Source organism: Orycteropus afer, unplaced genomic scaffold (assembly GCF_000298275.1).
Source record: "Orycteropus afer afer isolate SDZICR_OR568_19922 unplaced genomic scaffold, OryAfe1.0 scaffold00135, whole genome shotgun sequence".
Classification (NCBI taxonomy): domain Eukaryota; kingdom Metazoa; phylum Chordata; class Mammalia; order Tubulidentata; family Orycteropodidae; genus Orycteropus; species Orycteropus afer.
In genome coordinates, this window is record NW_006921722.1 from 5,596,977 (window position 1) to 5,609,547 (window position 12,571).

A 12,571-nucleotide genomic window follows, 5' to 3' on the forward strand; every position below is an offset into this window, starting at 1 on the left:
TGCATGAGTCAGAAAAGCCTTCAGCCCCAGTGGGCCTGGAACAAGCAGCAGAGCTGAAGCCCACGGCTGAGGGGCCTTCACCCAACCCCTAGAGCTGGCACACTGAATTCAGACTTGTAACCTCCTAAATTGTCAAAGAATACATTCTCGTTTGTTAACTCCATGCACCTGTGGTATTTCCATTATAGCAGCACTAGAGAATCAAGACAGAGATGGACCCTAAGAAATCTGTTTTTAACAAAGCAGTAGCTCTCTGCTTTGATGTTAACATTCTGGTAGCGCTCTGTGACTGACTAGGAATTTAAGATGGAAGACTCTGGATTTATTCGAGAGAAAACACTACCGTAAGGAAGAACTCTTAGATGAGGTTCCGAGCACATGCTCCACTCTATCATGGGATTCTCCCCTCCACGGCCGTTGTTCTGGAAAACGGCACCCTCGGAGGTGGGTGTTCTTAGAAAGAGTGAGGAAATTAGATCTCAGTAACGCTGGGAAGGCCAACTGGATCTCCGTTTAGTAACACCTACTGAGCAAAGCAGACTCAAGAGAAACTAGAGGGCTGCTTCACACAGTGCCAAGGAGAACACTGAAGCTAAAACCCAGATTCAAGACACCTGTTTAACCTAGAAAGACACTGAAGGCAAGTGGGCAGGACCAAGAGCGTCCATGGAAAAAACCGCAACACCCAACTAATAATTTATCTTTTATTGAAATTGTTGAATACGTTATATTACAGTAAACTTGATTGAAAAAAAAAAGAGATAAATCAATTTTTAAAAATACACTCATGTTGAAATCAAATAAGCCAGCCACACCGGGTGCAAACCGGCATTGTGGAGGGCGGTTTGCTTCTAAATAGATGAATACTGTGAGTCTATGTACAGCTCTAAAACATGACACCCATCCCCAAAAGTCTCCCCAGAAACATCGAGAAAGGAGCCACCAGCCACGAGGGGGAGGGCACCGGAGCTGCCCGTCCGTCCGTTCTGGCCACACCATGGGTCCCACCGCGGCCCATCTAGAGCACAAACCCAGGCCCACACGGGGCAAGGTGAGGACCCACCTTCTCTCATGCCATCTCCCTAAGTCACACACTGTGCAAATTAAGGCTTCAATAGGTCGAATGGTTGATCAATGCATTTTTCTTTAAAAAAATAAGCACAGTAAAGGTGGTATTGTGAGACCCTGAAGAGATGAGACCTAAACCCCAAATCTGGAAAGAGTAATGTGCTTGGCCAACTCAACCCCACGCACACACGTACACAATCCATCTTTGGCTGGGCCGTGTGTAGAAATACTGACAAGCATGCCCTGTCCACTGAGGTTGAGGATGCCATGCAAAAAGCAGTAGCCGGTGACCAACTGAAGGCATAGACAGGCAAGCCTCCAGAGCCCAGGCACTCAAGGTCTGCGTGCACGCGTGTGCGTGTGCGCACGCGTGTGGCGTGTGCGTACGCGTGCGTGTTCCCTTCAGAGCAGAAAGCAAAAAGGAAAAGACAGGATGGAGTATTCTAACGTAGGGGCTACACCAGCAACCAGTTCCTGGGCCCTGGGTCCACTTCCCTAGTGCACTAACAGGGTTCCCTTCTACTAACGGGTAACCCAGTAGGTGACGCCCTGGGCCACAGGAAGATACTGCTGCTGTCTGGTTTGATTTTCTTCCTTTTTCGCAAACCTGAGTAAATGTTAAAGTCAATAAATACAAGGAGAGAATTAAGATGCTCAACAGAATGGTCAAATGTCCAACAGGGACTAAAGCAGCGAGGGTTCTGTCAAAAACAGCCCTCTGTTCTGAGATACGTCAGCCGGCATGAGGACACGCACGGCGGGCAGCACTGGGGGCAGAACCCTGGAACGAGGTCCCCCTCTGGCCAATCTGTGTTCCAATGACTGTGAGCACCCACGCAAGCAGCGCCGGGCCTCGTGACCCTCTCCCCCATCACAAAAACTCTTCCCTTGTGAAATCGTTTTTGTCAAAGGCAAAAATGATAGAAGCGTCATGGCGGTAAAGTCTTATTTGGTTGGAGGTGCTTTGTCGTGCCATGATGTGTCTTCCCTCGGAGGCACCAGGGGTTAGACGTGGAGGAGGTCCTCGTCGCTGTCGTCATGGAAGGCCACCGGGTGGGCAGAGTGCCCTGGCCTCTGCTGGCCGGCTCTGCACTTCCCTTTCCGGGCCCTCTCCTCTCTGACCAACCCCAGCCTGTCATCATCCCACTCCCGACCTGCCTTCCTCGGGGGGCTCCTTGTCTTGTGCGAGCTATCCGCCCCGGACCCTCGGGCAGAGTGCACCTTCACGTCGGGGATGGTCAGCACCTCATCCTCGCTGTCCTGGTCGTCCCCGTGCAGGGACGTGAGGGCGTCGGCTTTCACCGACTTTGTGGTGATGTGGCCGTTCTCCTGCCCGTCCTTCCCGGGTCTGGGGGCTGGCATCTGGATCTCCTCCATGAGCCACTCACTCTCATGCTCGTCGGCCTCCTCCTCCTTGCTGACCTGTGGGACCAACCGCAAAGACCACATGAGCCCCTGAGACTCATTATTCTCCCACAGACCAGCCCAGGACTCACCCCAACTGGGGCGACGGCCCCTCCCCACAGTGGTGATGGCCTGTCTAGCTCCCAGGGCCCTACCAGGGGCAAGGCTAGGGCTGGCCCCCTGCCTGCTCCACCGGGACCCCAAGAGTAATACAAGTGGGCAGAGCCAAGCAGAAGGTAATCACGTGATGGTTCATTTTATGCATTAGCTTTATTAGGCTATGGTTCTCAGTTGTTCTGCCAAACACTAGACTAGCTGCTGTTATATAATGTAATCTAATACAATGTAAAGTCTTCACCTCCCATCGTGTAATCTGACGCATGTACCGTATTCACCTCCCATAATGCAATCTAATGCACTGGAACGTCACCACTTCTCATAACATAATCAGTGGGATGTAACCAATCAATCAGTTGACGGGGAGTTCTTTACGGCATGGTCTGCCTTCAGACCATAAACAGATGTTTTTGGCAGAACTTGCTCACTTCTCTGGATTCCACACTCTTCTCTTCACCTGACTGACGGATCTTGGAACACAAACCCACAAAGTCCCCAGCTTGTCACCTGGCCCACAGGTTTCGGACTTGCCGGCCCCCACAGCTGGCCCCCTACTGACTGAGCCCCGACAACTGTATGGCCAATCCCTTGAAGCAGCACTTGTGCTGGGTGTGGGTGTGGGTGTGGGTGTGTGTGTCTGGTTCTGTTTCCCTAGAGAGCCCTAGGACAACTCAGGGTGGAAGGCAGGTGGTGACAAGGCAGCAATGCTGGGCAAGAAGTAACTCCCCCAGCTCTCGGCACATCAAAGTGCCTGCGTGGCACAGGGCAGGGCACGTGGTAAGAGCAGCTGCAGCAGGACACGTGCAAAAAGCCTAACCGATGGGAACCTTTCCAGAAGCAGTTTGGCAACATTCACCAAGGGCCACAAATGTTGATGTCCTTTGGCCCAAAGAATGCCTCTTTCTGGAGATTTACCTGAGGACAATAACCCAAATGCGAGAGGGACAAAGATGGTCATGGGTTAGGCTTGGTTTGGTTCTAGAACAGCCAAGGGAGCAGAGGCAAACTAACAGTCCTCCAAGGAAGTCCATCGCAACCAAACCAAAAAACCAACTGTAACCCAAGAGGAAACTTGAAGGAAAATCACAGAAGACATGCTAGGGTCACAGGGGAATGGATCTCCCTTTTCAATTTCCACTGATAGTGCTCCACTGATGATGTCCATGATGATGCCTTTATGAATGTTACCGACACTGACAACTGTGACCACGCTCTGTTATGGGGAGGGGACGGGCAGGCAAGCTCACCCGAGACCCCCAGCAGAAACTTACCTTAGAGTATTTGTAGGACACATTTGAACTTCTTCTACAGCAAGCGGTGAGCTTATTCATCACTGTTTCCCTGTGAGAGAAGAGCCCCTAATTATTTTGTGGTCGACAAAGCACGAGGCAGGAATCTGACAGCAGCTGACAGCAGTAAGACTTCTGCTGCCGCTGGACCCAAATGCAACTCGCTTCCAAGCCCCCGGCTCTACTGCACACCCAGTCCACGGGGGCCCGGCCGCCTCTCCTTACCTCTGTTCCTTCTTGTAGAGCAGCAGGGTCAGCAGACAGCCAGTCAGGGCCACCAGCAGCAGGCTGAGAATGGCCCCCACGGCCTGGCTCCGCCCCGAGAGCCCCTGGTGCTCTGGCCCGCTCTCTCCAGCACTCTCGCCATCCAAGCCCACCCTGAAATGAAGCCAGCGAAGATCAGGTCCCGCGCGGCAGGCCACCGCCACGCAGACTCGCTCTCGGGTGCCTGAATGCTCGAGTCAGCCACATGGTGGTGAGAGTGAGTCACCACTGGGTCAATTCCAACTCCTGGTGCCCGAGTGTGCAGAGCAGACCGGCTCCAGGTCTCTAAGGCTGTGGCCTTTCAGAAGCAGGGCACCAGGCCTGTCTTCAGAAGTGCCTCTGGGAACATTTGAACCTGCAACCTTTGCCAGTAGCTGAGTGCTTCACTGCTGGTGCCACTCAGACTCCTCAAGTCAACCCTAAGAAGTCCCACCTCAGAGAGCACCTCGGACTTCTACAAACACCTCCATGACTCCTGCTCCAGCCACGAAAGAGCCATTTCACGGGGAAAAGAGCTTCAGAAAACCTTCTGTGATAACAAGGAGCACGGGAACGCAGATCAGAAGACACTGCCCTAGCTTCATGCAATACTGTGAGTGGAATAAGAGCTGCTCCAAGGAACACGGCCTGTCCAGCCCCATGTGCCCAACCGGGAGAGTCTCCAAGGGAGGGGGGGCAGTGCTTGCGAGAGCAGACCTGAGATACGAGCTGCCACCACGTCCCAGGACCAAGTGCTCTCTTCCCCAACTTCATTCTGGGAAGAAACAAGGGCCACAACCCAGGCAACAGCTCCCCCGCCCCCCCAAATCTCATCTTAGGATGTGGCCTTGACGTTTCCTGGGTGTAGCAGTTATGTTTGTGTGTCAACTTGGCTGGGCCTGGTTGAGTGGCTGGGCAGCGGGTGGTAGTTATTCCCTATGATGAGACTGGCAATCAACCCCATGGTGGGATCTACCACAAGCAGCTGAGTAGCTGCCGTTGGGGTGCAGTCTGCCTCTTGTATATAAGGAGAAGCCCTGGAGATAGTCTCTAGCTTATGGTACAGCTTGGACCCTGCATGTAGTGCTGTTGTTCAGCAGCCTGCCATGCTCTGCCGACCTTGGGACTCACAATGGACTTAAATTAATGGCCTGCTGTGTGATTTGGTAACATCGGGACTGTGCCTTTTTACTTGTCGACCTTGGGCTTGGCATCCTCAGCAGCCAGCAGCTGTCTGAGTGAAGAAAAGCCTCTAGCTCCAGGGGCCGGGAGCAGGAGGCAGAGCTGGACCCCAAGGTTGAGGGGCTTTCACCCAGCCCCTAGAGCCTGGCACTTTGAACTTGGACTTAAAACCTCCAAACCATAAGAGAATAAACTCCTGTTTGCTGAAGCCATCCCATTTGTGGTATATTCTTGTCAGAGTGGCACTAAGGAACCAGAACAATGGGCATTAAGGGCACAGCTGCAGTTCAACACTGGGCACATGGAAGGCACTCAGTGAGGGTTTGGATTTAAGTAAGAAAGTTTACTACGTCACTATTTCAATAAGAGACTGTCACATCCTTCTCCCAAGGAGTGCCTGGTGGATTTCAGTTCGTAGATGAGTGCTGAACCACTGTGCCACAAGGCTCCTTGTCTCTATCATGAAGTCACACTCTTCCCAAAAGCACCAGCTTGGGGCAAAGTGACCTCCCACTGAGAGTCTGTCACTATCACTGTGCAAAGTCCCCAGGAAAAGAAAGTAGAAAAAAAATGAAAAAGTTCAGTCACCCACGTCAGAAGCAGGAGTTAGTTGGTGGCATTTTAACCTCTTCAAGGCACTTGGACAGGGAGCCCAGGCCTTGGAAAGCAAGCAGCGTTCACTTTACGTTTCACTGACTTATTTAATCCACTCCTTTCACAAAGAGCTTCCTGCTTTTATTTTCCAACGATGTCACCAGAATACTATGACTACTCAAAAGCTAAGTCCCAGTCAGTGAGAGTCCCCAGAAGGCTCCTTCAGGGACTGTGCCGCTAAGAACCCTCACAGCCATGCCCTGCGGTGACTCAGGACACAGCTGCCTACGTTTTGTTGGGCTGGTGCCTGTATACAGTGAAAAAGAAAATTAAGATGTAAAGAGTACGCTCTGGAGCTGGGCCCACACTGTGTCTACCTCTGCTGTCTGCTGATGAGCAGGTCCTTATCCAGGAGGTGGACGGACCACATGTGCGACGACAGCTCATTGTGCTCCTACAGACTCAGGACCGAGAGTGCAAAGCTGTGAAGATGGGGTGGCCTGAGCGGCGCAGGAAGAGGACAAACCCAAGCCGTTCGCAGCACGTGGTTTCAGGCACAGGAGCAGAAGAGGTCAGAAGAGACAGTTCCCACAGACCACACGACGGCTGTGCTCTTCCCTCCTCTCGTCAGGGACATGGCCTCCTCAATTCCCACGGCAACCTGACACACCACTGATTGTCACAGTCTAGACAGAATTTCTCACTCGGATACAGACCATACTTCACTCGAATAGAAGTAAAGGTTCACCATGTAACCCACTTGCACTAGAACACAAAGGAACTACGGCTAGGAATAGAGACAGAACCTCTCCCCGAGGAGCTGAGGGGGCAGTGTGGGAAATGGCGTTGGTGGTACCAGGTGGGTCCACGCACAGAGGTGAATGGGTCACACAGAGGAGAAATGGCAGCTTTCCTGGGAACATGGGGTGTGGGGCAGGAGTGGAACGGACAGCAGGATGCTGGCCATGGCGGGCCAACTACTTTTGTACGAGTCTGAATAATCCCACAAAAAACAGACACTTGGTAAGCATCTATCCACGAGAGGAGACCAACCAACCAGCACACACTCCCAAGGGCCACCACGGCCATGCTTACCCGAGAGGACACACGGCAGAGGTGTACCACGAGAAGAGGTACTGGCAGTCGGCAGTCTCATGGCTGAACTCAGGGATCCCGTTCTCTGCCAAAGGGTCGCAGTGGAAGAAAATGGTGGATGAGACAGACTTGGTCTTGTCTTTGCCACACTTTGAGGACGAAGCAAACACAACATCGAGGTCACCATCTGTCAGAAAAGGAAAGTGCTAGATGAGGTGAAGGCTGAACATGGTAACTGTAATCAATGCCACTGAGCTGTCCATGTGAACGTTCAAACAGCAGGTGCTCTGGTACCTATGCATTTACCACAGTCAGGAAATCAGATGACGTACTGCACTGGACAAACCTGCTGCAAAAGACCTCTTCAAAGTGAAGAGCAAAGATGACTCTTCGAAGACTAAGGTACACCTAACCCAAGCCATGGTATTTTCAATCACCTCATATGCACGTGCGAGCTGGACAATGAATAAGGAAGATAGAAGAAGACTGAAGCTTTTGAGCTGTGGTGTTGGTAAGGAATATTGAAGGTACCATGGACTCCCAAAAGAAGTAACAAGTCTGTCCTGGATAAAGTGCAGCCAGAATGCTCCTTGGAAGTGAGAATGGCCAGACTTTGTCTCACCTACTTTGGTCATGCTGTCAGAAGGAACCATTCCCCGGAGAAGGATACCATGCTCGGTAAAGTGGAGGGTGAACAAAAGAGGGGAAGGCCCTCAATGAGATGGATTGACACAGTGGCTGCAGTGTTGGGCTCAGCTGTAGCAAGGACTGTGAGGCTGGCACAGGGCCAGAGAGTGATTCATTTTTTGTACATAAGACGACTACGAGTTGGGGTTGACTTAACAGCACCTAACAACAACAACATATTTACCATAATAATAATAATAATAACACCATTACATGGACTTGTCAGTAAGGTGCGAAGTTTCTCTTCACCATCCGTGAAGGGTCTGCCGAGGTGTATGTCAAGCATCAGGCATAGCGCATTCTACTCCCCCCATGCACTCTCCTCTTACACCTTAAAAAGGCCCCTTGCACACACGTGCCGAGCCCCTTCCCAGGCCAGTGTGCAGGACGGGGTTTAGCCTCACCCAAAGAGCTCTGCAGCTGAGAGGCACGGTCCTCGGCTCATGGTATGATTGAAGGTGGGGCTGGCCATGCCAGAAAGACCACTCATATGATGGAAAGTGGGGCTTCAGGTCATGTGGTATCAGTCGCCCCAGAGACTGAGATCAATTACATGGGCAATGAATCAATCAGTCATCCTACGTGATGAAGCCCCAGTGAAGACTCTGAACACCGAGGCTCAGGAGCACCCCGAGTGGGTGGGACTGACTCTGTGCGTGCCACCACACATCAGTGCTGGGACAGCAACGTGTCCAGACTGCACGGGGAGGACGTGGGGGGCTCCACGGTGGGTAAATCCCAGCCCCGCCCTGTGCACTTCTTCCCTTGACTGACATTCATCTGTATCCTTTTCCTAATCAACTGGAACTGAGTTCTTACAGTTGGGTCAGAAATGAGGGTGGTCTTGTGTGGGCTCTGCTCTGTCTGAACACTGCAGTTGGCTAAACGCTCCACTATCAGCCCCAGTGGAGCACCAGGAAGGCACAGGTGAGGGCTTGGTGTGTGGGACACGTCTGTCCACAAACAGTGGGCCCGTGGCCATGAGGGGCCGACTCTGAGGCACAGGATGCCTGCAGGCGTGGCTCGTAAAGGCCTGAAGAGGAAACGGGCTTCGGAGCCGAACATGGTCATCTTTGCTTTCTGACAGTCCTGCTAAATCACTCTTACGTAACTTTTGATGGGGTGGCCATGAAGTCCAACGTTTTGGCATATAGCCACCTTTGTTCACCAGAGGCATAAAAACCCCTGCCTCCCGTGGGGTGCACAGAGAACTGAACCTGTGTGCCACCACCCTGGACCTGCCTTATGTTTAAGTCCCTCCTAACAATCTCCTTTACCACAACCCTGGAGTCGCCAGCCTCTTTCTTTGGTCTCACGGGCCCTTTCATATTTGGAGGCAAATTTCAAGTTACTGGTCCATGCCCAGTCAAGGCTCCACGTGCTCCCACCTGTAACAAGCCACGACAGGAAGGCACAGTGTTCCACAGGCTTGTGTGGGGGAGCACGTCAGGGAGGAGTCAGGAGTCAAGATGGCAACTCCTCTGTGGCCTGCTCTTCCCTCAGGTGAACTCATGAAGAGATTTAAAACTCCACTTCTTCATGAAACATCAAAAGAGGGCCTCAAAACTAACCCTACTTTCTGACGCTAGCGAACAAAGCAGGCCAGTGACAAGGCCTACAAAAGCGTCTTATTAACTGAGAACACACACACACATGTTCAGAAAGTCAGGGATTCTACAAAGTATATTAGAGGTCCATGTCGTGAATGAGAAGGTCCTTCCCGCCGGGGTGCCTTTTGTTACAGTGGTGCTGGGAGACTAACAAGTGGCCAGTGGACAAGCTCCTTGAAGGGCAGCAAGGAACAAAGGACGCCACTTCTGTCAGAGCCAGTACCAGCCTTTCACACCATCTCAAGGGTGGATGCCGGTGTCTCTCGACTTCCTCTTTTATGCCTTTGACATGTATCAAATCTCTTACCCTTCTGTAATATGAAGTTTCAAACTGAATAAAGCATCATGGCTGCACCCAAATCAGCAGTTAATTGTGCATCCCCCACCTCATCACAACTTGCAGGTATGGGGTTAGACCAGGGTTGGCTGGTGGTTGTCTAGCTGAGGTCTGACACACCCACCATGAAGTGCCTATGTCTTCCACACACTGCAATCCATTCTTTAGAATGCAGGTCAACACAAGGGGCTCTGTTTGTAAAGTGTTCTAGAATGCCAACCTAAGGACATTTGTTCATGAGAAGTTTCAAGCTCTTCCTCTGAGGATGTTAAATGGGAACACTGACAGGTAACAATTACCTTGAATGTAGTATTTGGTTTTATCCGAAGTTCCCACCTTCCTACTAAAGTGCTGGTCGTTAGGTTTCAGCTGGCAGATGTTAGCCCCAGAACACGAAGGATTCGTGGAGCTGGTGATGGAAGAGAGCTGGATTTCATACAGGTACTTGTCCCCGTTGGTTCTCATGTCCCCAGAGGCGCTGAAGAGCCTGGAGAGACACAGAAGATCACCTAAGGCCTGGCATCCTCCAAGGACGTCATTTACTACATAACCCCCAAGCCCTTGGTGGAACCACAGGGCACGAGGTGCTTTCCTCTGACATCCCCAGCCTGGGCAGTGCCTCCTGAATCTGCAAAGGCTCCTGGGGTATGGACTTCCCACCCCAACCGTGTCACTACCCAATCCCACTTCTGCTGTCTGAGCGTTAACGGTCTTCCTCCGACGTCTGTGGCCGGCACCCCACTGCCTCCCTCTGCCCCGGTGCAGATGGCTGTAAGCCCAGCCGCCCCAGCAACACTGCTGGAAACTCCTTCTTCACAAACTGGCAAGCCCAGAAGGCTCCTGCTGACAGTTTGCAGGCTTCAGTGTCTACCCTGGGCTTACTGTAATGTCAGGGAGGAGAAGGGGCCTTTATTAGGAGAAAATTCACCATCTTTGGTGTTAAATGTTAATCATTCAATAATGTTTTCTCTCAGTTTGAGCAAAATACAGCAAGCTCCCTGGCAACAGCAGCTCAAATACACAAACCACTTGTCCTGCACCACTCCCCGCCTGTTAAAGATCTGAACCACTGGCCTAATTTTAAATACTTTTCCGTGAGCAGAAGGAAAATATCTGACTTACTTAAAATAGATGTCTCCCAGGCTAAAGCTCTTGCCGTTTATGGGATTGGTGATGGTCCCATTCACCACCTCCACCTCCTGGGGCTTCACCGCACATGCAGCCCGGGTGTCCCAGCGGAAGTAGTAGGTGCAGCTGTCGATATCAAACCTGAAAGGCAGCAGGTACAGCCCCCCAGTCACCAGCCCGGCCACCAGCAACCGCACAAAGATGAACACACTGACCAAGAGCACCACACCCCTAAGGAAACGTGCTGGCTTTCTACAAAGGTGCGGCAGGCCCCAGTCGGTCCTGCATTCAGCCCCCGTGCGCACAGAACCACTGCATAAATCAGCCCTTCCCGGCGCCTGGGCTGCCAGCCTGCTCAGGGACTGCAGACGTGACGCAGAAGGCAGCTCTGCTTTGTGGCTGTCGTGAGCTGCTGCAGAGTCAGCCCGTGACGCATGGCGACCCCTCGCACACAGAGAACAGGCTGCTGTCCTTCACGGGGTCTCACGGCTGACTTTCGCCAGACCACCGGGCCTCTCCTCCTAGTCCATCTCAGTCTGGAAGCTCCACTGAAACCTGTTCAGCATCAGAGCAACACTCAAACCCCTCCTGACAGATGGGCGATGGGTGCACAGGAGGCGCACCAGCTGGGAATCGAACCTGGGTCTCCGCCGTGGAAGGTGAGAAGCCTGCCACGGAGCCACCACCAGCCCAGTTCTGGGTAGAAACCCTTCCAGCACCTTAGTACTGCAGGCCTGTGTACATGCTTCAAAATTCAGAAACACTTTAAGGGCTGGGGTTGGCTCCCAGATTTCTGAAATTTTGTTTCACAAGCTTCTCAGGTTCAGCTGTGGAAGAAATCCTTTGACAATTTCTGGGTCTCCCTGTTCCAAGCCGAGTGGTCTGTTCACTGACATCAACTCACACATACCCCCAAGGAACCACACTCCACCTAGCACCTGGGGTGGGACTGTCTGATGGGATCCAGGAATGTCCAGCCATAGGCCCCACCTGCTGCCTGGACACTCGGCCTCGGGTGCCACCAATCGACACGCCTCTGAACCTACTGTCACAGTCAGAGACAGAGGCCAGCCAACAAATAAAGCACTAAGTCCAGGCCAGGAGCTTGGTTTACAGGGTAAGCAAGGACCAGGAAGTGGCTTGAGTCTACAAACCATGCTACCCAAGATGGGGTGACTGGTCCTGTCACCAGGGAATGCTGCCCTGTGTGGGGCAGCCCCGGTCCTCACACCCAGAGGAGCAGTAACCCAGCTCCTACCCTACTGAGGCAACCCAAACCTCCTCTCCCTGCATACCCACTGCCAAACTCCAAGTGAGAACCACGGGAGAAGTTCCAGAGAGCTCTGCAGGGCACCATGTCCCACGGTCCTCTGATGCTACAATCATCTTACCTGCTGTAGGCCGGCCTGCCCACTGTCTTCGCACATGTCAACTCGATCACTGTGGATGCGGTCTTATTTTCACCACACTGATAGCCTTTTGAGTAAGTTACGACAACTCTATCATCTGCAATACACAAATGAACAGATATAATTTCTGATGCATTAGAAAAAGCCTCAATGCCACACATCAAAAATCTCATTGAGACAGGAAAAAAGGAATTTTCTGCTCTGAAGACTTAAAGACCTTTTCATGGACCCACTTTTCCCAGCACCCCAAGCTCAGTGACACAGACCTCATAGCACCCACGCCAGTATTTGCATGGTAACAGAAAGAGCTCGGCTCAAATCCTAGTCCCTGCACTCACTAGTTCTATGACTGTGGGCTGCACTTCTCAACTGCCATGCTCTCATCTGTAAATGGTTTCCTACATCAAG

General features: G+C 52.1%; 1 protein-coding gene across 1 annotated transcript in view; it reads right to left on the reverse strand.

The window, feature by feature from the left end:
- Positions 1-2,073: 2,073 nt before the first annotated feature.
- IGF2R (insulin like growth factor 2 receptor) overlaps positions 2,074-12,571 on the reverse strand; it is a 99,267-nt gene continuing 88,769 nt past the window's right edge. The window contains exons 42-48 of the mRNA XM_007945287.1: positions 12,146-12,260; positions 10,749-10,895; positions 9,926-10,113; positions 6,993-7,179; positions 4,104-4,256; positions 3,861-3,930; positions 2,074-2,490 (exon numbers count right to left, since the gene is read on the reverse strand). Coding sequence (XP_007943478.1) covers positions 2,074-2,490; positions 3,861-3,930; positions 4,104-4,256; positions 6,993-7,179; positions 9,926-10,113; positions 10,749-10,895; positions 12,146-12,260 — 1,277 coding nt within the window. The remainder of the gene's footprint in view (positions 2,491-3,860; positions 3,931-4,103; positions 4,257-6,992; positions 7,180-9,925; positions 10,114-10,748; positions 10,896-12,145; positions 12,261-12,571) is intronic.